The 20513-nt window shown below is 44.6% G+C and overlaps 1 protein-coding gene across 1 annotated transcript; it reads right to left on the bottom strand.

Moving 5' to 3' along the window:
- Nucleotides 1–331: 331 nt before the first annotated feature.
- Nucleotides 332–7926, bottom strand: BAMBI (BMP and activin membrane bound inhibitor). Its single transcript, XM_038755988.1, has 3 exons — nt 7663–7926; nt 1546–1833; nt 332–1098 (listed from the first exon to the last, which is right to left on the bottom strand). Exons 1-3 carry the CDS (start codon nt 7736–7738, stop codon nt 680–682), a joined length of 783 nt encoding a protein of 260 aa, XP_038611916.1. The 5' UTR covers nt 7739–7926; the 3' UTR covers nt 332–679.
- Between the last annotated feature and the right edge of the window lie 12587 nt (nt 7927–20513).

Consider the following 20513-nt stretch of genomic DNA (forward strand, 5'->3'; position numbering starts at 1 on the left):
TGAAAGCTCCACAAAGATAAAGAATCTCAATTACTCCACCTTCACTGTGGCAACTTTTTGGCAAAGAAAGGTCACCAGAACTAGAGGTGCTCAAGAATAACTAATCCTACTGCCTTTATGTAGAAGACAGAAGTGGGGTAGAAAATTACATGGTACTTGAGCAGGGTTAAAACGATGAGAAATGGTGTGTAAGAAGAGACAACAGTTCTGCTTTGGGGCTTTGCTTATATTGGCAATCCCTAAGCATCTATCTTTCCAAATAATATTTAAAAAAAAAAGACAGCACTAAATTTCAGACAAAATATATATATATATTTTAAAAAATCTTTACAATAAATCAGGAAACATAGGAGCTTGCTTACTGAGTTCAGTTTATTTCAATACTCAATTATCAGCTCCTTACAACTCAAATAACCCTGGTGACAGTGTGTATAACTTCTACTTTTTTGCTTTTATAACTTCAAAGCAAATAATACATTTGAGTGTGTTCTAATCTGTGCAAATAAGACAACTTTTGGAATCCTTCAGAAGATATATCCAAGATTCAGTTTGCAGAGGTCAGTCTTGTCTCTCGAAGATGGATGACTGATATTTTTCTTCAGATAAAGTGCTCCTGTCCAGCAGAAACCAAAGGCCTTCCTTCAAGAGTTTTCATCAAGTTTAGCTCAGAAAAACGTGGTCATACAAATTCCAGCTTTCCGTGCCCACTGTACATCCCCCAGTGGACAAGTGAGAGGATTTTGTCATTGCTGAGGTCTGTCTGCCTCATTTTGTCACAGGTCATGCAACAGTTCTCGTGGCCGGTAACCGGCACCATGCATTCCAAGTCCAACTTTGCCACCTGTCCCTTTCTGGAATGGTGGCCGTGAAAGCTGTAGTGCAAGCGGGACAACATCTGCTGCCGCTGGTCCTGCAGTCTTTTATTTTCGCTGCGAAGCATCCTCAGAGCCAACATGATAAGCAGCACTAGAATCAGGCCACCAGCAATGGGGACGGCAATGACGGCGGCCCTGAACCACAATTCTCTCGAAGAAGTCAGCTCCTGGACCTTGGTGATGAGATTCCGGCTGCTGTCGTGCTGGTACCTGCCACCTTGTCCTGCATGGAGAAGAACGCTGTAATTGTTGAGCCTGCTGAGCCCTAAGCCCCACAATACAAAACACAGCATGCAAGTCAGGAACCAAGGAGGACTGGGTAACAAAATTTGGGTCTTTCTCCCCCCACCCCCCGCTTTAAGCCAAACCAAAAGGAGTTTTCAAGTATTCACAGGCTGAAATTTCTCGGTAACTTAATGTTGTCCTTGAGCCGCTCAGAAATGTTGGAAAAACATGCAAAGCCTATTAGGCAGGCAGACAGATCTCTTTAACATTTAGGCAGACATAAAAGCTACTCAAATAAGGATGCGTCTTTGCATCTAGGCATGCTTGTCCCTGTGGTGGCCCTAATTACATTAGCAACCAAATCAATAGCAGACATACAGGGTCTTGGCTGTCACAAGTCTATAGATCAGGCCGGCCATTTCGTTAAAAACTGCTGTTTCCCTACCTGAGGTCTCCCCCTTGGGAGGAGAAAGAACATCATGCAGGCCTCGGTAATTGCACATATCTTCATGACAGCATTCCAGTGTGGGCACGGTGGTGCCAGAGTGGTTTTGGGCCTGTTTGGCTTGGCAGATATCTGCTGTGCTTGCAAAAGAGTCCAGGCAGCCATGAGTAAGTGGGGAATTTGTGTTCTGGGGGTCAAGGAGTCTGGAGAAGCAGGCATTAAGCTCTGACTTGCACATGTAGCCCGTCGCGACACAGTGAGCTGCATCACAGTAGCATCTGATTTCACCTGAAAAATGGCAAGCGAGGGGAAAACTGGGTTAAGACTTTGTTTCAAGAGCACGATGCCACATTTTACACAGTGGTCCGCCTGAGAGGGCAAGACAGGTACGGCTCTAATACCTGAACGGCGACACTTCCGCAGTTTGGATCAGTTTTTAGAAGAAAATGGGGATTTGAAATATGGGTGAGGCACAGTTCCAGGTAGTACCTATAACTTAGAGAGAACTTCACACTACAGCCAGATACAGACCAAAATTCATCTCTGATAAGATACATCATGTTTATTCATTTTAATCCCACGTGACCCCCTCCAACGAAAATATTAGGCCTTTTTGATTTTGCCAGAACAAATATTTGATCGGAACTGCTGAATTGTTTACTGCCTCTAAGGGCTGCGCCAAAGTTTAAGAGCTTTACCTAGCACCTTATAAAGTTGTTAACTAGAATCATAACAATCTCGAAACTGCTCAAGTCAGGAGATTTTCAAACTATGAAACTGAGCAGCTTTTGCAGGCTTTCTAGAAAAGGCAACTTTCCCTATAAAGATCTTTTCATGCAAAGGACCTCTTTAGTCAGTATTGTAAAACAGGAAGGAGCAGTTTACAATTAGTGGTTTGTTTGCCAAAGTCAATTTCTTTCAACCCAAATGGAAAGTCGTAAAAAGGGGCATAACTGCATTGCTCAAATCTCCTCCCGCTTCCCCTCCCCCCCCAAGTTCCAGTCTTCTATGTAATCCAACATGGGACCCAAAGGGGGAAACATTTAGCCTGAAAAACACTTCCCTGGCTGTTTGAAAAATCTTCTCAGGAAACCTCAAAAATTTCTGTAGGAAGCGATTAAAAAAAAAAGTTTCCTTCATAAAGGACTCTTGCACACTCTTTTTTCCATGGTCCCGGCATCTTGAGATCCACTGCCCTTCCTGCATTAAACTCAAAGGTCCTCCTGCTAGATTGATGCCCTCAGGATTCCAGGCATTAGAAGATGCAGTAGCCGAAGTGTAGACTCGACTCTGGCTACTTTAAATGGAATGGATACACCCCCTTCCCACACGACCAGCTTTCCAACCCGGTTGTGTCCCGAAATTTAAGCTCTGAAATAAATCCTACTGATTTCCCTTTAAACTCATTCTCTCCCTTTCCCCTTTCTCCTCCCTCAGGCTCATTTACAGGCACTTTATAGGGCCCTCTGAATGACCGAAAAAGTTTCTCATTTCGTGTGGCCCCCAAGTTTAAGCTCAGGTTGGCCCATAAGACTGCTGACACACGGCTCCAGTAGAAGCCAACCGCTCTCTCACCCGGCTGCTTCTTAACAATTAGGATTAACATTACTCGAAAAGACCCCTGGTTTGCATGCGCCCTCCAAATAATCACTCGTGCTTTTCCTGTCCCTCGGGGTCATTAGGGTTCCCCATCCCCGAGTTTCATCACTTTCTGGTACGTTTTTACCACTCTTTTAGGACTATGCAATTGAAAGTATTACGACCATCATCCGCAAAATAGATACATAAAAAATCTCACCATTGTCATCTTCTCTAAGTAAAGAGAATGTTTGTGATTGACAATTATAACCTAGATTATGGACCACTGAGTCAGCTCTCGGTCCAAAATAAAGGGGAGAAACGAGATGCTGATTTAGGTATTTATGGGACCCTCTTATTAATGCCACACTTTTATCGACCCAAAAGAGTCTAATACTCAAATTCTAACAGGCTAATCACAGGCTTGTAACAACTCCTTTTAATGAAAGCCATATTTTCCAGAAATAGAATGGACATTTGTATTGCCGCATTAAAACTGCATTTCTATCATTTCATACAGTTTCTTCCTGTTCTATACACAAGGCCAGAAAGGGTATTGGTATTTTGAAACAGGGAACAATGCTCTTCTGTTTCCCCTTAGCCCCCCTCCCCCTTTCTCGTTACTGTATGTAGCTATTAAGCAAAAATGTCTGCTTTTAGTCAAGATGGCTACAGGAGAGACTGCAGGCTTCTCTTAAAGCTTTTGAAGTCAACAGCAGCCAGAAGTCTGTGATCTCCTAATTATATCATTATCAGGCACATAGTTTCAGTATCTGTGACTTCACATCACTCTCAGTCACTCCCTGTTCTGCCTGCCTTTGATGGGGCGAGGAGGGTTCCCAGTGCAGGCTGCAAGGGCTGTTATTTAGGGTTAATTACACCCTTCCTTCCAAAATAAATAAATACTGTAGCACATCATCCTCCCTGAGCTAGCTTATCCTTTAACCTTCTCCGGGAACGTGGCAATTAGAGGAAAGTGGGGGATGGAAACGGTAACTACTCCTCAGTTTTAAAAAAGGTGGGACGCGACTCTAGCCAGAGTTGGATGTGGATTGCATGTCAGAAGGGGGGAAACCCAAGGAATACAAACGGGATGTCTCCCTTGCCATCGGGAAGGTTGGGAAAACTGCAGAAAATTGGCTAAACGCTCTTGGATAAAGAGGTGTGAGTGTTTCGGAGGAACTGGGCCCGCTGGAGCATCCCAGACCTGAGCCCCTTGCAGCGGGGACACCCGCACCCGCCACGGACCCCTTCGACCACCACTTACCCCCTTAGTGGCCCATCATTCTCTCATCCCATCGCGTTTATGGGGGGCCTACTGTGTACACACCACTGTACTAACCGCTTGGAAAGTTCAATCCAGAAATACGGGGAGACAATCCCTGCCCGCAACGGGTGAGGTGCGCGGCGGGGATGGAAACTTGAGGGCTGGGTTTCTGCCTTCTAACTCGTTGGACTGAACCCTCCCGATTAGCACAGCGTTCCGCGAACAGTGGAAGCTCAATAAATACCACTGACAGTTTGACATAGTAGTGGGGCGAGGGTCGTGGGGCAGAGATGCACACAGAGGCGCGGCCAACGGCAGGGTAACGTGTTGGGACCTGTGCCGCCGCCTTCTAGACTGTGAGCCCGTTGTTGGGCAGGGACCGTCTGTCTCTATGTTGACGTTTTGTATTTCCCGAGCGCTTACTACAGTCCTCTGCACACAGCAAACGCTCAATAAATACCACTGAATGAATGAATGAAAGGAATAAAAGAGGCTTCCCCCACCGGTGCCCGGCCCCGGCCAGTCCTCCGCCTATAATGATGGCGTTTTGTTAAGCGCTTAGTATGTGCCGGACACTGTTCTTAGCGCTGGGGTAGATAAAAGGTAATCAAGTTGCCCCATTTCACAGATGAGGGAACTGAGGCCCAGAGAAGTCAAGTGACTTGCCCAGAGTCACACAACGGATCATTTATTCATTCACTCAATCGTATTTATTGAGCGTTTACTGTGTGCAGAGCACTGTACTAAGCGGTTGGGAAGTACAAGACAAGGAGCATGTCTCAGTGGAAAGAGCACGGGCTTGGGAGTCAGAGGTCATGGGTTCGAATCCCGGCTCTGCTACATGTCTGATGTGTGGCCTTGGGCAAGTCACTTAACTTCTGAGCCTCAGTTCCCTCAACTGTCAAATGGGGATTAGGACTGTGAGCCCCACATGGGACAACCTGATCACCCTGTACCCCCCCTCTGCGCTTAGAACAGTGCTTTGCACGTAGTAAGCGCTTAACAAATGCCATCATTATTATTATTACAAGTTGGGAACGTATAGAGACGGTCCCTACGCAACGGCGGGCTCACTGATCAGTGGCGGCGCCAGGATTAGAACCCAGGACCTCCGACTCCCAAGCCTGGGCTCTCCCCCGCGACCACTGTGGGGTATTGCCAACTTGTAATCAATCAATCGTATTTATTGAGCGCTGTGTGTAGAGCACTGTACTAAGCGCTTGGGAAGTACAAGTTGGCAACATACAGAGACAGTCCCTACCCAACAGTGGGCTCACGGTCTAAAAGGGGCAGACAGAGAACAAAACCAAACATACTAACAAAATAAAATAAATAGAATAGATATGTACAAGTAAAATAGGGTAATAAATATGTACAAACATATATACAGGTGTTGTGGGGAATCAATCAATTGTACTTATTGAGCGCTTACTGTGTGCAGAGCACTGTACTAAGCGCTTGGGAAGTACAAGCTGGCAACATATAGAGACGGTCCCTACCCAACAGCGGGCTCACAGTCTAGAAGACAACAAAACAAAACATGTACACAGGTGTCAAGTCATCAGAATAAATAGAAGTAAAGCTATAAATCAATCAATCAACGGAGACACAGAGAAACACAGAGACGGTGGCACAGAAACGGAAGGAGGTAAGATGGGGGGGATGGAGAGGGGGAGAGGAAGGAAGGGGCTCAGTCTGGGAAGGCCTCCTGGGGGAGGTGAGCTCTCAGTAGGGCCTTGAAGGGAGAGAGTTAGCTTAGTACAGTGCTCTGCACACAGTAAGCACTCAATAAATACGATTGATGATGAAGTAAAGCTATAAATCAATCAATCAATGAACGGAGACACAGGGAAACACGGAGACGGTGACACAGAAACGGAAGGAGGTAAGATGGGGGGGATGGAGAGGGGGACGAGGAGGAGAGGAAGGAAGGGGCTCAGTCTGGGAAGGCCTCCTGGAGGAGGTAAGCTGTCAGTAGGGACTTGAAGGGAGGAAGAGAGTTACCTTACTACAGTGCTCTGCACACAGTAAGCGCTCAATAAATACGACTGATGATGAAGTAAAGCTATAAATCAATCAATCAATGAACGGAGAGACAGAGAAACACAGAGGTAAGATGGGGGGGATGGAGAGGGGGACGAGGGGGAGACGAAGGAAGGAAGGGGCTCAGTCTGGGAAGGCCTCCTGGAGGAGGTGAGCTCTCAGCAGGGCCTTGAAGGGAGGAAGAGGACTAACTTAGTACAGTGTTCTGCACACAGTAAGCGCTCAATAAATACGATTGATGATGAAGTAAAGCTATAAATCAATCAATCAACGGAGACACAGAGACGGTGACACAGAAACGGAAGGAGGTAAGATGGGGGGAATGGAGAGGGGGACGAGGGGGAGAGGAAGGAAGGGGCTCAGTCTGGGAAGGCCTCCTGGAGGAGGTGAGCTCTCAGTAGGGCCTTGAAGGGAGGAAGAGAGTTAGCCTAGTACAGTGGTCTGCACACAGTAAGCGCTCAATAAATACGATTAATGATGAAGTAAAGCTATCAATCAGTTAATCAACGGAGACACAGAGACGGTGACACAGAAACGGAAGGAGGTAAGATGGGGGGATGGAGAGGGGAACGAGGGGGAGAGGAAGGAAGGGGCTCAGTCTGGGAAGGCCTCCTGGAGGAGGTGAGCTCTCCGTAGGGCCTTGAAGGGAGAAAAAGAATTAGCTTAGTACAGTGATCTGCACACAGTAAGCGCTCAATAAATACGATTGATGATGAAGTCAAGCTATCAATCAGTTAATCAACGGAGACACAGAGACGGTGACACAGAAACGGAAGGAGGTAAGATGGGGGGATGAAGAGAGGAACGAGGGGGAGAGGAAGGAAGGGGCTCAGTCTGGGAAGGCCTCCTGGAGGAGGTAAGCTCTCAGTAGGGCCTTGAAGGGAGGAAGAGACTTAGCTTAGTACAGTGCTCTGCAGACAGTAAGCGCTCAATAAATACGATTGATGATGAAGTCAAGCTACAAATCAATCAATCAATCAACGGAGACACAGAAACGGAAGGAGGTAAGATGGGGGGAATGGAGAGGGGGACGAGGGGGAGAGGAAGGAAGGGGCTCAGTCTGGGAAGGCCTCCTGGAGGAGGTGAGCTCTCCGTAGGGCCTTGACGGGAGGAAGAGAGGTAGGTGAGATTAGTACAGTGGTCTGCACCCAGTAAGCGCTCAATAAACAGGATTGACGATAACGACGCCCACCCAGCCGCGCCGGGCTTAGGCTCCCGGGGCCCCTCACCTTTGGTGAGCAGGACGGCCATGGCGCACAGCTCGAGTCGCAGCCAGATGAAGATGGAGCTGGAGTTGCGGTCCATTGACGACCCCCCTCGGGGCTCCCGGGCCGGGGGTCACTCACCCCTGGGGGGGGGCGGCTCAGCGCGGGGAGGACCCGGTGGCCGTTGGCGGGGGCAGCAGCATGGGCCGGCCTGCGGGGGCTCTGCACGCACTGAGCGCTCAATAAATACGATTGATTGATTGATTGATTAGGGGAGCGGCGCCCCGGCTTTCAACGGGGGCAGGAGACGGGGAGCGCGGCCGGACCCCACCTGCCCGCTCGCCCGCCCTCCGGCGTCTGCCGAGCCGTCCGCTCCTCCGCCCCTTATATAGGGCCGCGGCCCCAGGCCACGCCCCCTCCCCGCCTCCGCCGCTCCGATTGGCTGCGCCGCCCTGCCAATCACGCGGCGGGGCGCGCGCCAGACAGGGAGGGAGCGGCCGGGCTCCAGCGCGAGGCGCCGGCCGGCTTGGCGCCCTCCCCCCCGCCCCCATCCCTCCCTGTAACGCGGTCAATAATAATAATAATAATAATAATAATAATGGCATTTAGTAAGCGCTTACTATGTGCAAAGCACTGTTCTAAGCGCTGGGGGGGATACAAGGTGATCAGGCTGCCCCAAGCGGGGCTCACAGTCTTCACCCCCATTTTACAGATGAGGCGACCGAGGCTCAGAGAAGTTAAGCGACTTGCCCGAGGTCGCACAGCAGACACGTGGCGGAGCCGGGATTCGAACCCATGACCTCGGACTCCAAAGCCCGGGCCCTTTCCAGTGAGGCATGCTGCTTCAATATTCATTACTCTATTTATTTATTATTTATTACTCTACATATTCATTACTCTATATTTTATTTGTACATATCTATTCTATTTATTTTATTTTGTTAGTATGTTTGGTTTTGTTCTCTGTCTCCCCCTTTTAGACTGTGAGCCCACTGTTGGGTAGGGACTGTCTCTATATGTTGCCAATTTGGACTTCCCAAGCGCTCAGTACAGTGCTCTGCACACAGTAAGCGCTCAATAAATACGATTGATTGATTGATTGATTCAATCCATCGTATTTATTGAGCGCTGGAATGCCCTCCCTCTGCCCACATTCGCCAAGCTAGCTCTCTTCCTCCCTTCAAGGCCCTACTGACAGCTCACCTCCTCCAGGAGGCCTTCCCACACTGAGCCCCTTCCTTCCTCTCCCCCTCGTCCCCCCTCCGTCCCCCCATCTCACCTCCTTCCCTTCCCCACAGCACCTGTATATATGTATATAAGTCTGTAAATATTTATTACTCTATTTATTTTACTTGTACATATCTACTCTATTCATTTTATTTTGTTAGTATGTTTGGTTTTGTTCTCTGTCTCCCCCTTTTAGACTGTGAGCCCACTGTTGGGTAGGGACTGTCTCTCTATGTTGCCAATTTGGACTTCCCAAGCGCTTAGTACGGTGCTCTGCACATAGTAAGCGCTCAATAAATACGATTGATGATGATGATGCCCCAAGCGGGGCTCACAGTCTTCACCCCCGTTTTACAGATGAGGCGACTGAGGCTTAGAGAAGTTAAGCGACTTGCCCAAGGTCACACAGCAGACATGTGGCGGAGCCGGGATTCGAACCCATGACCTCATCATCATCATCAGTCGTATTGATTGAGCGCTTACTCTGTGCAGAGCACTGTACTAAGCGCTTGGGAAGTACAAATTGGCAACCTCTGACTCCAAAGCCCGGGCCCTTTTACAGTGAGGCATGCTGCTTCAATCCAGCGTATTTATTGAGCGCTGGAATGCCCTCCCTCTGCCCATCCGCCAAGCTAGCTCTCTTCCTCCCTTCAAGGCCCTACTGAGAGCTCACCTCCTCCAGGAGGCCTTCCCACACTCAGCCCCTTCCTTCCTCTCCCCCTCGTCCCCCCTCCATCCCCCCCATCTTACCTCCTTCCCTTCCCCACAGCACCTGTATATATGCTTGTACATATTTATTACTCTATTTATTTTACTTGTACATATCTGTTCTATTTATTTTATTTTGTTAGTATGTTTGGTTTTGTTCTCTGTCTCCCCCTTTTAGACTGTGAGCCCACTGTTGGGTAGGGACTGTCTCTATATGTTGCCAATTTGTACTTCCCAAGCGCTTAGTACAGTGCTCTGCACATAGTAAGCGCTCAATAAATACGATTGATGATGATGATGATGATGATGATGATTGAGCACTTAATAAAGTCGGGATCGAACGACGTAGTAAGCGCTTAACAAATGCCATCATTGTCATTATTACAAGTTGGCAACATATAGAGACGGTCCCTACCCAACGGCGGGCTCACTGATCAGTGGCGGAGCCGGGATTAGAACCCAGGACCTCCGACTCCCAAGCCCGGGCTCTCTCCCGCGACCACTGTTTGGAATTCGAACCCATGACCTTCGCTTCACTTCTCTGGGCCTCAGTTCCCTCATCTGTAAAATGGGAATTGAGACTGTGAGCCCCCGGTGGGACAACCTGATAACCTTGTAAGCGCTTACTATGTGCAAAGCACTGTTCTTAATAATAATAGTGATGATGGTATTTGTTAAGCGCTTAGTATGTGCAAAGCACTGTTAATAATAATAATGATGGTATTTGTTAAGCGCTTAGTATGTGCAAAGCACTGTTCTTAAAATAATAATAATAATGACAGTGTTTAAGTGCTTACTCTGTGCAAAGCACTGTTCCTAATAAATAATAATAATAATGACGGTATTTGTTAAGCGCTTACTCTGTGCAAAGCACTGTTCTTAATAAATAACAATAATAATGACGGTATTTGTTAAGCGCTTACTCTGTGCAAAGCACTGTTCTTAATAAATAACAATAATAATGACGGTATTTGTTAAGCACTTACTCTGTGCAAAGCACTGTTCTTAATAAATAATAATAATAATGACAGTATTTGTTAAGCGCTTACTCTGTGCAAAGCACTGTTCTTAATAAATAATAATAATGACAGTGTTTGTTAAGTGCTTACTATGTGCAAAGCACTGTTCTTAATAAATAATAATAATGACAGTGTTTGTTAAGTGCTTACTATGTGCAAAGCACTGTTCTTAATAAATAATAATAATAATGACGGTATTTGTTAAGCGCTTACTCTGTGCAAAGCACTGTTCTTAATAAATAATAATAATGACGGTGTTAAGTGCTTACTATGTGCAAAGCACTGTTTTTAATAAATAATAATAATAATGACGGTATTTGTTAAGCGCTTACTCTGTGCAAAGCACTGTTCTTAATAAATAATAATAATGACGGTGTTTGTTAAGCGCTTACTATGTGCAAAGCACTGTTCTTAATAAATAATAATAATAATGACGGTATTCAGCGCTTACTCTGTGTAAAGCACTGTTCTAAGCGCTGGGGAGGTTACAAGGTGATCAGGTTTAATCCCCATTTTCCAGATGAGGTCACTGAGGCCCAGAGAAGTGAAGTGACTTACCCAAAGTCACCCAGCTGACAGTTGTGGGAGGCGGGATTTGAACCCATGACCTGTGACTCCCAAGCCCGGGCTCTTTCCACCGAGCCACGCTGCTTCTCATCAGTGTCATGGTGATGATGGTGATGATGATGATGATGATGATGATGCACAACGTGACCCCAAATTCAGGCCGAGGCCCCGGGGAGGGGCGGGGGTCGCAGCCGGACCGGGCGAGTCTGGAGGCTCGGTGCTCGGGTCATTCATTCATTCAATCGTATTTACTGAGCGCTTACTGTGTGCAGAGCACTGTACTAAGCGCTTGGGAAGTCCAAGTTGGCAACATACAGAGACGGTCCCTACCCAACAGCGGGCTTACAGTCTAGAAGGGGGAGGCAGACGACAAAACCAAACATATTAACAAAATAAAATAAATAGAATAAATATGTACAAGTTAAATAAATAAATAAATGGACTTCCCAAGCGCTTAGTACAGTGCTCTGCACACAGTAATTGCTCAATTAAATACGATTGAATGAATGAATTTATTACTCTAAGTTGGCAACATACAGAGACGGTCCCTACCCAACAGCGGGCTCACAGTCAAGAAGGGGGAGACAGACAACAAAGCAAAACATATTAACAAAATAAAATAAATATGTACAAGTTAAATAGAGTAATAAATTCATTCATTCATTCAATCGTATTTACTGAGCGCTTACTGTGTGCAGAACACTGTACTAAGCGCTTGGGAAGTACAAGTCGGCAAAATACAGAGACGGTCCCTACCCAACAGCAGGCTCACAGTCTAAAAGGGGGAGACAGACAACAAAGCAAAACATATTAACAAAATAAAATAAATAGAATAAGTATGTACAAGATAAATAAATAGAGTAATAAATTCATTCATTCAATCGTATTTATTGAGCACTTACTGTGTGCAGAGCACTGTACTAAGCATTTGGGAAGTCCAAGTTGGCAACATCTAGAGACGGTCCCTACCCAACAGCGGGTTCACAGTCTAGAAGGGGGAGACAGACAACAAAACATATTAACAAAATAAAATAAATAGAATGAATAAGTACAAGTTAAATAAATAGAGTAATAAACATATTCATTCATTCAATCATATTTATTTAGCGCTTACGGTGTGCAGAGCACTGGACTAAGCGCTTGGGAAGTCCAAGTTGGCAACATACAGAGACGATCCCTACCCAGCAGTGGGCTCACAGTCTAGAAGGGGGAGACAGACAACAAAACAAAACATATTAACAAAATAAAATAAATAGAATAAATATGTACAAGTTAGAGTAATAAATTCATTCATTCAATTGTATTTATTTATAATCGTATTTAGAGAAGCAGCGTGGCTCAGTGGAAAGAGCCCGGGCTTTGGAGTCAGAGGTCATGGGTTCAAATTCCCACACTGCCAACTGTCAGCTGTGTGACTTTGGGCAAGTCACTTAACTTCTCTGCGCCTCAGTCACCTCATCTGTAAAATGGGGATTAAGACTGTGAGCCCTACGTGGGACAACCTGATCACCTTGTATCCTACCCAGCACTCAGGACAGTGCTTAGTACAGTGCTCTGCACACAGTAAGCACTCAATAAATACGATTGATTGATTTGCACATAGTAGCGCTTAACAAATACCATTATTATTATTATCAATCAATCAATCAATCAATCATATTTATTGAGCGCTTACTGTGTGCAGAGCACTGTACTAAGCGCTTGGGAAGTACAAGTTGGCAACACATAGAGACAGTCCCTACCCAACAGCAGGCTCACAGTCTAGAAGGGGGAGACAGAGAACAAAACCAAACATACTGACAAAATAAAATAAATAGACTAGATATGTACAAGTAAGATAAATAAATAAATAAATAGAGTAATAAATATGTACAAACATATATACATAATAATATATTATTAATTGAGCGCTTACTGTACACAGAGTACAGCACTTAGAACAGTGCTTGGCACATAGTAAGCGCTTAATAAATGCCATTATTATTATTTATTGAGCGTTTACTGTGTGCAGAGCACTGTACTAAGCGCTTGGGAAGTACAAGTTGGCAACACATAGAGACAGTCCCTACCCAACAGCAGGCTCACAGTCTAGAAGGGGGAGACAGAGAACAAAACCAAACATACTGACAAAATAAAATAGAATAGATATGTGCAAGATAAATAAATAAATAGAGTAATAAATATGTACAAACATATACATATATACATAATAATATATTATTAATTGAGCGCTTACTGTGTGCAGAGCACAGCGCTTAGTACAGTGCTCTGCACACAGTAAGCACTTAATAAATGCCATTATTATTTCTTGAGCGCTTACTGTGTGCAGAGCACTGTACTAAGCGCTTGGGAAGTCCAAGTTGGCAACATCCAGAGACGGTCCCTACCCAACTGCGGGTTCACCGTCTAAATAAATATGTACAAACCCGTTATGGGCAGGGATTGCCTTTATTTGTGGCTGAATTGCGCTTTCCAAGCGCTTAGTACAGTGCTCTGCACACAGTAAGTGCTCAATAAATACGAGTGAATGAATGAATGAATGAACGAATATGATTGAATGATTGGCCTCCCTTCAAGGCCCTACTGAGAGCTCACCTCCTCCAGGAGGCCTTCCCAGACTGAGCCCCCTCCTTCTTCTCCCCCTCTCCACCCCCCCGCCTTACCTCCTTCCCTTCCCCACAGCACCTGTATATATGTATATATGTTTGTACGTATTTATTACTCCATTTATTTATTTATTTTACTTGTACATGTTTATTATATTTATTTTATTTTGTTAGTATGTTTGGTTTTGTTCTCTGTCTCCCCCCTTCTAGACTGTGAGCCTGCTGTTGGGTAGGGACTGTCTCTATATGTTGCCAACTTGTACTTCCCAAGCGCTTAATCCAGTGCTCTGCACCCAGTAAGCGCTCAATGAATACGATTGATTGAATGAGTGAATTTATTACTCTATTTAACTTGTACATATTTATTCTACTTATTTTATTTTGTTAATATGTTTGGTTTTGTTCTCTGACTCCCCCTTTTAGACTGTGAGCCCACTGTTGGGTAGGGACTGTCTCTAGATGTTGCCAACTTGGACTTCCCAAGCGCTTAGTGCAGTGCTCCGCACCCAGTAAGCGCTCAATAAATACGATTGATTAATGAATGAATTTATCGCTCTATTTAACTGGTACATATTTATTCTATTTATTTTGTTTTGTTACTATGTTTGGTTTTGTCGTCTGTCTCCCCCTTTCTAGACTGTGAGCCCGCTGTTGGGTAGGGACTGTCTCTAGATGTTGCCAACTTGGACTTCCCAAGCGCTTAGTGCAGTGCTCCGCACCCAGTAAGCGCTCAATAAGTACGATTGATTGAATGAATGAATTTGTTGCTCTATTTAGCTTGTACATATTTATTCTATTTATTTTATTTTGTTAATATGTTTGGTTTTGTCGTCTGTCTCCCCCTTTCTAGACTGTGAGCCCGCTGTTGGGTAGGGACTGTCCCTAGATGTTGCCAACTTGGACTTCCCAAGCGCTTAGTGCAGTGCTCCCTACCCAGTAAGCGCTCAATAAATACGATTGAATGAAGAAGGAATATACAGGTCGCCGCCGGGAGACACTTAACGAAATTGAGCAAATCCAAAAAAAGCAGCAGGCGCCAGCGAGGCGACCGGGCCTGGGCCTGCAGCTCCACCCCCTCACCCCCCCAACACAGTCTCTGCCTGATCGATATCCGCCCTCCTCCCTCCTCAGATGCTAATTTATCGATTAGCCCTTCGGGGGGAGGTGGGCCTGGCCTTCTGATCCCCCCCCACCCCCCGGCCTGCAGCCTCCTTTCATCCCCAGGTACGTCCATTCATTCATTCATTCCTTCAATCCTATTTATTGAGCGCTTACCGTGTGCAGAGCACTGGACTAAGCGCTTGGGACGTGGCTCTGCGGAAAGAGCCCGGGCTTTGGAGTCATTCATTCAATTATATTTCTTGAGCGCTTACTGTGTGCGGAGGACTGAGCATTTGTTTGTTGTTAATCGTATTTGTTGAGCGCTTACTGTGTGCAGAGCACTGTACTAAGCGCTTGGGAAGTCCAAGTTGGCAACATATAGAGACAGTCCCTACCCAACGGCGGGCTCACAGTCTGGAAGGGGGAGACAGAGAACAAAACCAAACCTACTAACAAAATAAAATAAATAGAATAGATATGTACAAGTAAAATAAATATGTACAAACATATATACATATATACAGGTGCTGTGGGGAAGGGAAGGAGGTAAAATGGGGGGATAGAGAGGGGGACGAGGGGGAGAGGAAGGAAGGGGCTCAGTGTGGGAAGGCCTCCTGGAGGAGGTGAGCTCTCAGTAGGGCCTTGAATGGAGGAAGAGAGCGAGCTTGGCGGATGGGCAGAGGGAGGGCATTCCAGGCCCTGGGGATCACGTGGGCCGGGGGTCAGTTAAGCGCTTACTATGTGCAAAGCACTGTTCTAAGCGCTGGGGGGGATACAAGATGATCAGTTTGTCCCACATGGGGCTCACAGTTATCATCCCCATTTTACAGATGAGGGAACTGAGGCTCAGAGAAGTTGAGTGACTCGCCGAAGGTCACACAGCAAACATGGTTACCTCCCCATCCCCAGCCCCACAACATTTATGTCCATACCCTTATGCTCCGCTGCTTCCCCTGCCTATAATTTATTTTAACGTCAACCCCCCCCACCCCATGACTAGATCGAAAGCTCCTTCCTTGCGGGCAGGGATCTTGTCTACTGACTACTGGGTTGGCCTTTCCCAAGCGCTAAGTACAGTGCTCAAGTTGGCAACATAGACAGTCCCTACCCAACAGTGGGCTCACAGTCTAGAAGGGGGAGACAGAAAACAAAACCAAACATATTAACAAAATACAATGAATAGAATAAATATGTACAAGTAAAATAAAGAAATAAATAGAGTAATAAATACATACAAACATATATACATATATACTGCTGTGGGGAGGGGAAGGAGGTAAGGTGGGGGGATGGAGAGGGGTCAGAGGATATGGGTTCAAATCCCGGCTCCACCAATTGTCAGCTGAGTGACTTTGGGCAAGTCACTTCTCTGGGCCTCAGTTCCCTCATCTGTAAAATGGGGATTGACCGTGAGCCCCACGTGGGACAACTTGATCATCTTGTATCCCCCCCCCCAGTGGTTAGAACAGGCTTTTGCACATAGTAAGCGCTTAACAAATACCCATATTATTATTAGTAGTAGTAGTAGTAATAATAATAATAATGATGGCATTATTATTCTTCTAGACTGTGAGCCCACTGTTGGGTAGGGACTGTCTCTATATGTTGCCAGCTTGTACTTCCCAAGCGCTTAGTACAGTGCTCTGCACACAGTAAGCACTCAATAAATACGATTGATTGATTGATTAAGCGCTTACTATGTGCAAAGCACTGTTCTAAGCGCAGGGGAGGTTACAAGGCAATCAGGTTGTCCCTCAGGGGACTCACAGGCTTAATCCCCATTTTACAGATGAGGTAACTGAGGCCCAGAGAAGTTAAGTGACTTGCCCAAAGTCACACAGCTGACAATTGGCAGAGCAGGGATTTGAACCCATGACCTCTGACTCCAAAGCCCGGGCTCTTTTCCACTGAGCCACGCTGCTTCTCTAATAGTAGTAGACTGTAAGCCCACTGTTGGGTAGGGACTGTCTCTATATGTTGCCAGCTTGAACTTCCCAAGCACTTAGTACAGTGCTCTGCACACAGTAAGTGCTCAATAAATACAATTGATTGATTGATAGTAGTAGTACAAGTTGGCAACGTATAGAGACAGTCCCTACCCAGCAGCGGGCTCACAGTCTTAGAAGGGGGAGACAGACAACAAAACAAAACATATTAACAAAATAAAGTAAATAGAATAGTAAATGTCCCCCACTCGGGAGCGCTTTTCTGCCCTCCAGTCCGATTTGGGGGGATCGTTTGTTTGCCTGTTTGTTGCTCCTTCATAATAATAATGATGGTATTTGTTAAGTGCTTACTATGTGCCAAGCACTGTTCTAAGCGCTTAATAATAATAATTGTGATATTTAAGGTCTTACTATGTGCCAAGCACTGTTCTAAGCACTTAATAATAATAATTGTGGTGTTTGTTAAGCGCTTACTATGTGCCAAGCACAGATCTAAGCGCTTAATAATAATTGTGGTATTTGTTAAGTGCTTACTATGTGCCAAGCACTGTTCTAAGCGCTTAATAATAATAACATTGTGGTATTTGTTTAGCACTTACTATGTGCCAAGCACTGTTCTAAGCACTTAATATTAATAATAATAATTGTGGTATTTGTTAAGCGCTTACTATGTGCCAAACACTGTTCTAAGCACTTAATAATAATAACAATAATTGTGGTATTTGTTAAGTGCTTACTATGTGCCAAGCACTGTTCTAATCGCTTAATAATAACAATAATTGTGGTATTTGTTAAGCACTTACTATGTGTCTAGCACGGTTCTAAGTGCTTAATAATAATTGTGGTATTTGTTAAGCACTTACTATGTGCCAAGCACTGTTCTAATCGCTTAATAATAACAATAATTGTGACATTTGTTAAGCGCTTACTATGTGTCAAGCACTGTTCTAAGTGCTTAATAATAATAATAATTGTGGTATTTGTTAAGCACTTACTATGTGCCAAAAACTGTTCTAAGCACTTAGTAATAATAGTAACTGTGGTATTTGTTAAGCGCTTACTCTGTTCTAAGCACTTAAGGTGCTGTGCTTCCCCACAGCACCTGTATATATGTATATATGTTTGTACATATTTATTACTCTATTTATTTATTTATTTTACTTGTACATATTTTACTTGTACATATCTATTCTATTTATTTTATTTTGTTAGTTCTCTGTCTCCCCCTTTTAGACTGTGAGCCCACTGTTGGGTAGGGACTGTCTCTATATGTTGCCAACTTGTATTTCCCAAGTGCTTAGTACAGTGCTCTGCACACAGTAAGCGCTCAATAAATACGATTGATTGATTGATTGATTGATAGGGGTGGCCAGAAGGAGAGAGCCAAGAGACAGTGAGAGCTCACCTCTTCCAGGAGGCCTTCCCAGGCTGAGCCCCCCTTTTTCCTCCCCTCCTCCTTCTCCCCTCCCCCCCCCTTCCCCTCCACACTTGTATATATTTCTACATCTTTATTACTCTATTTTATTTGTACATACTTACCATATTGTATTAATGATGTACATATAGCTATAATTCTATGTATTCTGATAGTACTGACACCTGTCTACTTGTTTTGTTTTTTTTTTGTCTGACTCCCCATTCTAGACTGTTAGCCAGTTGTTAGGTAGGGACCGTTGCCGATTTGTACTCTCCCAAGCGCTTAGTACAGTGCTCTGCACACAGTAAGTGCTCAGTAAATACGATTGAATGAATGAAGACACGAGGACAGAGGTCGCCCTGTGCATTCCCCCGTGAGCCTAAGGGTGCGACAAGTTTTCAGGGCCACGGTAGGATGTAGTACTAAAGGGACTTTTGAAAATAAAGTATTTAAATGTTGTAGGATGAGTAATAAAGGGACCTTTGAAAATAAAGCATTTGAATGTTAAAATAGAGAAGCAGCGTGGCTTAGTGGAAAGAGCCTGGGCTTGGGAGTCGGAAGACCTGGGTTCTGATCCTGCCTCTCCCACTTGTCCGCTGTGTGACCTTGGGCCAGCCGCTTAACTTCTCTGTGCCTCAGTTACCTCATCTGTAAAATGGAGATTAAGACACTGAGCCCCACGTGGGGCTGATGACCTGGTGCTTAGAACGGTGCTTGCCACCTAATAAGCGTTTAACAAATACCATAATAATAATTACTGTTTTTGAATGAAGAAACTTTGGGAGAAATACTGAAAGTGATCAAATGATTATCTTCCTCTACTAAAATACGTAATCTTTTTTTTTTCTTAAAAAAAGATTCAGAGGGGAGGTGCTGTTCAAAGGGTATTTAAAATCCCAAATCATTTTGTGCTGGAAAACTGAGGTGAAAATGATATGTGGGACCTGAGTGGCATAACTATTGTAGTCAGGAGGGGTTGTCACTGGGGGAGAGAGGGGGGTTTTTTTTGTTCCAAATTCAGTTTCAAGTTAACTCAATTCCGGTTGTTTTAAGGGCTGTCACAAACTCATACATCCATTCATGGAAACCCCCCTACCTCTACCCTCAAGAATCCTATCTTTATCAAAAAGCTGAAACTTGTAGTTATGCCAGTTTGTGGCTCCCAGAAACCAACTACAAGCAAATTGACGTGGGTGTGGATTGTCCATGTATTAAAGCGAGGGTGGGGTCATTCTTTTTACACTGGATTGCATTCTTACATTTTAACTAATACCTTATATTATCTGCTTTATAAGTCAAATGTATTCAACCCAGAGGTATTATTATATTATATTACAGAAGCAGCGTGGCTCAGTGGAAAAAGCACGGGCTTTGGAGTCAGAGGTCGTGGGTTCAAATTCCAGCTCTTCCACTTGTCACCTGTGTGACTTTGGGCAAATCACTTAACTTCTCTGTGCCTCAGTTCCCTCATCTGTAAAATGGGGATTAAGACTCTGAGCCCCCCGTGGGACACCCTGATCACCTTGTAACCTCCCCAGCGCTTAGAACAGTGCTTTGCACATAGTAAGCGCTTAATAAATGCCATCATTATTATTATTATACCCTAACTCTATCCCAAATAAGTGTTCTTTATTGATCCCTTCAAATAGTGATTTCTGGCTCTGTTGAACGGGAGAGTAAAGGTTGATATTTTGTGAATTTTAGAGTTGAAAATCCCCGAAGTAAATGATTAGGAGCAAGGCTCAACAAATACATTTCTTTACTCATCTATGATGGTATGCTTTAGAATTGTAATAGTAAAATATAGCTCTTGGTTAGTAAGTGATATATTTGGTGAACTAAACCAACATTTAGGGAATACTATTGAAGATATTTCCCTTACCGAGGGAAAAAAAATGCACTGTCCTTATTATTTCAATGCATATAACTGCATTTGTGGTGACACTAGCAACTAAAAAACTTTGGACAGACATATCTGAATCAATACTAAAAATGAAAGCTAGGACAGAGTCTTATTGAATGGTAGGAAGATTATCTTCAGTTCTCTGATTCTACCCTGTTGAAATAGTTTTATTAATCATTTCATTTTCATTGCATTTTAATATAGTCCTCATGTCCTCTTTTTCCATATGTAGGTTGAATAAAAGTATGTTAACAGGAAAAATCAATCAGCTACATGGGCTCTTAAAGATTGTTTAAATTCCAGCAATGGTATCTAAAGATCTAAAATCACTCCTACTCTGAAAAGAAATTAGTTGAATATGTTAGAGCCTAGAACAGTGCT

Source organism: Tachyglossus aculeatus, chromosome 13, assembly GCF_015852505.1.
Source record: "Tachyglossus aculeatus isolate mTacAcu1 chromosome 13, mTacAcu1.pri, whole genome shotgun sequence".
Taxonomy (NCBI): Eukaryota; Metazoa; Chordata; class Mammalia; order Monotremata; family Tachyglossidae; genus Tachyglossus; species Tachyglossus aculeatus.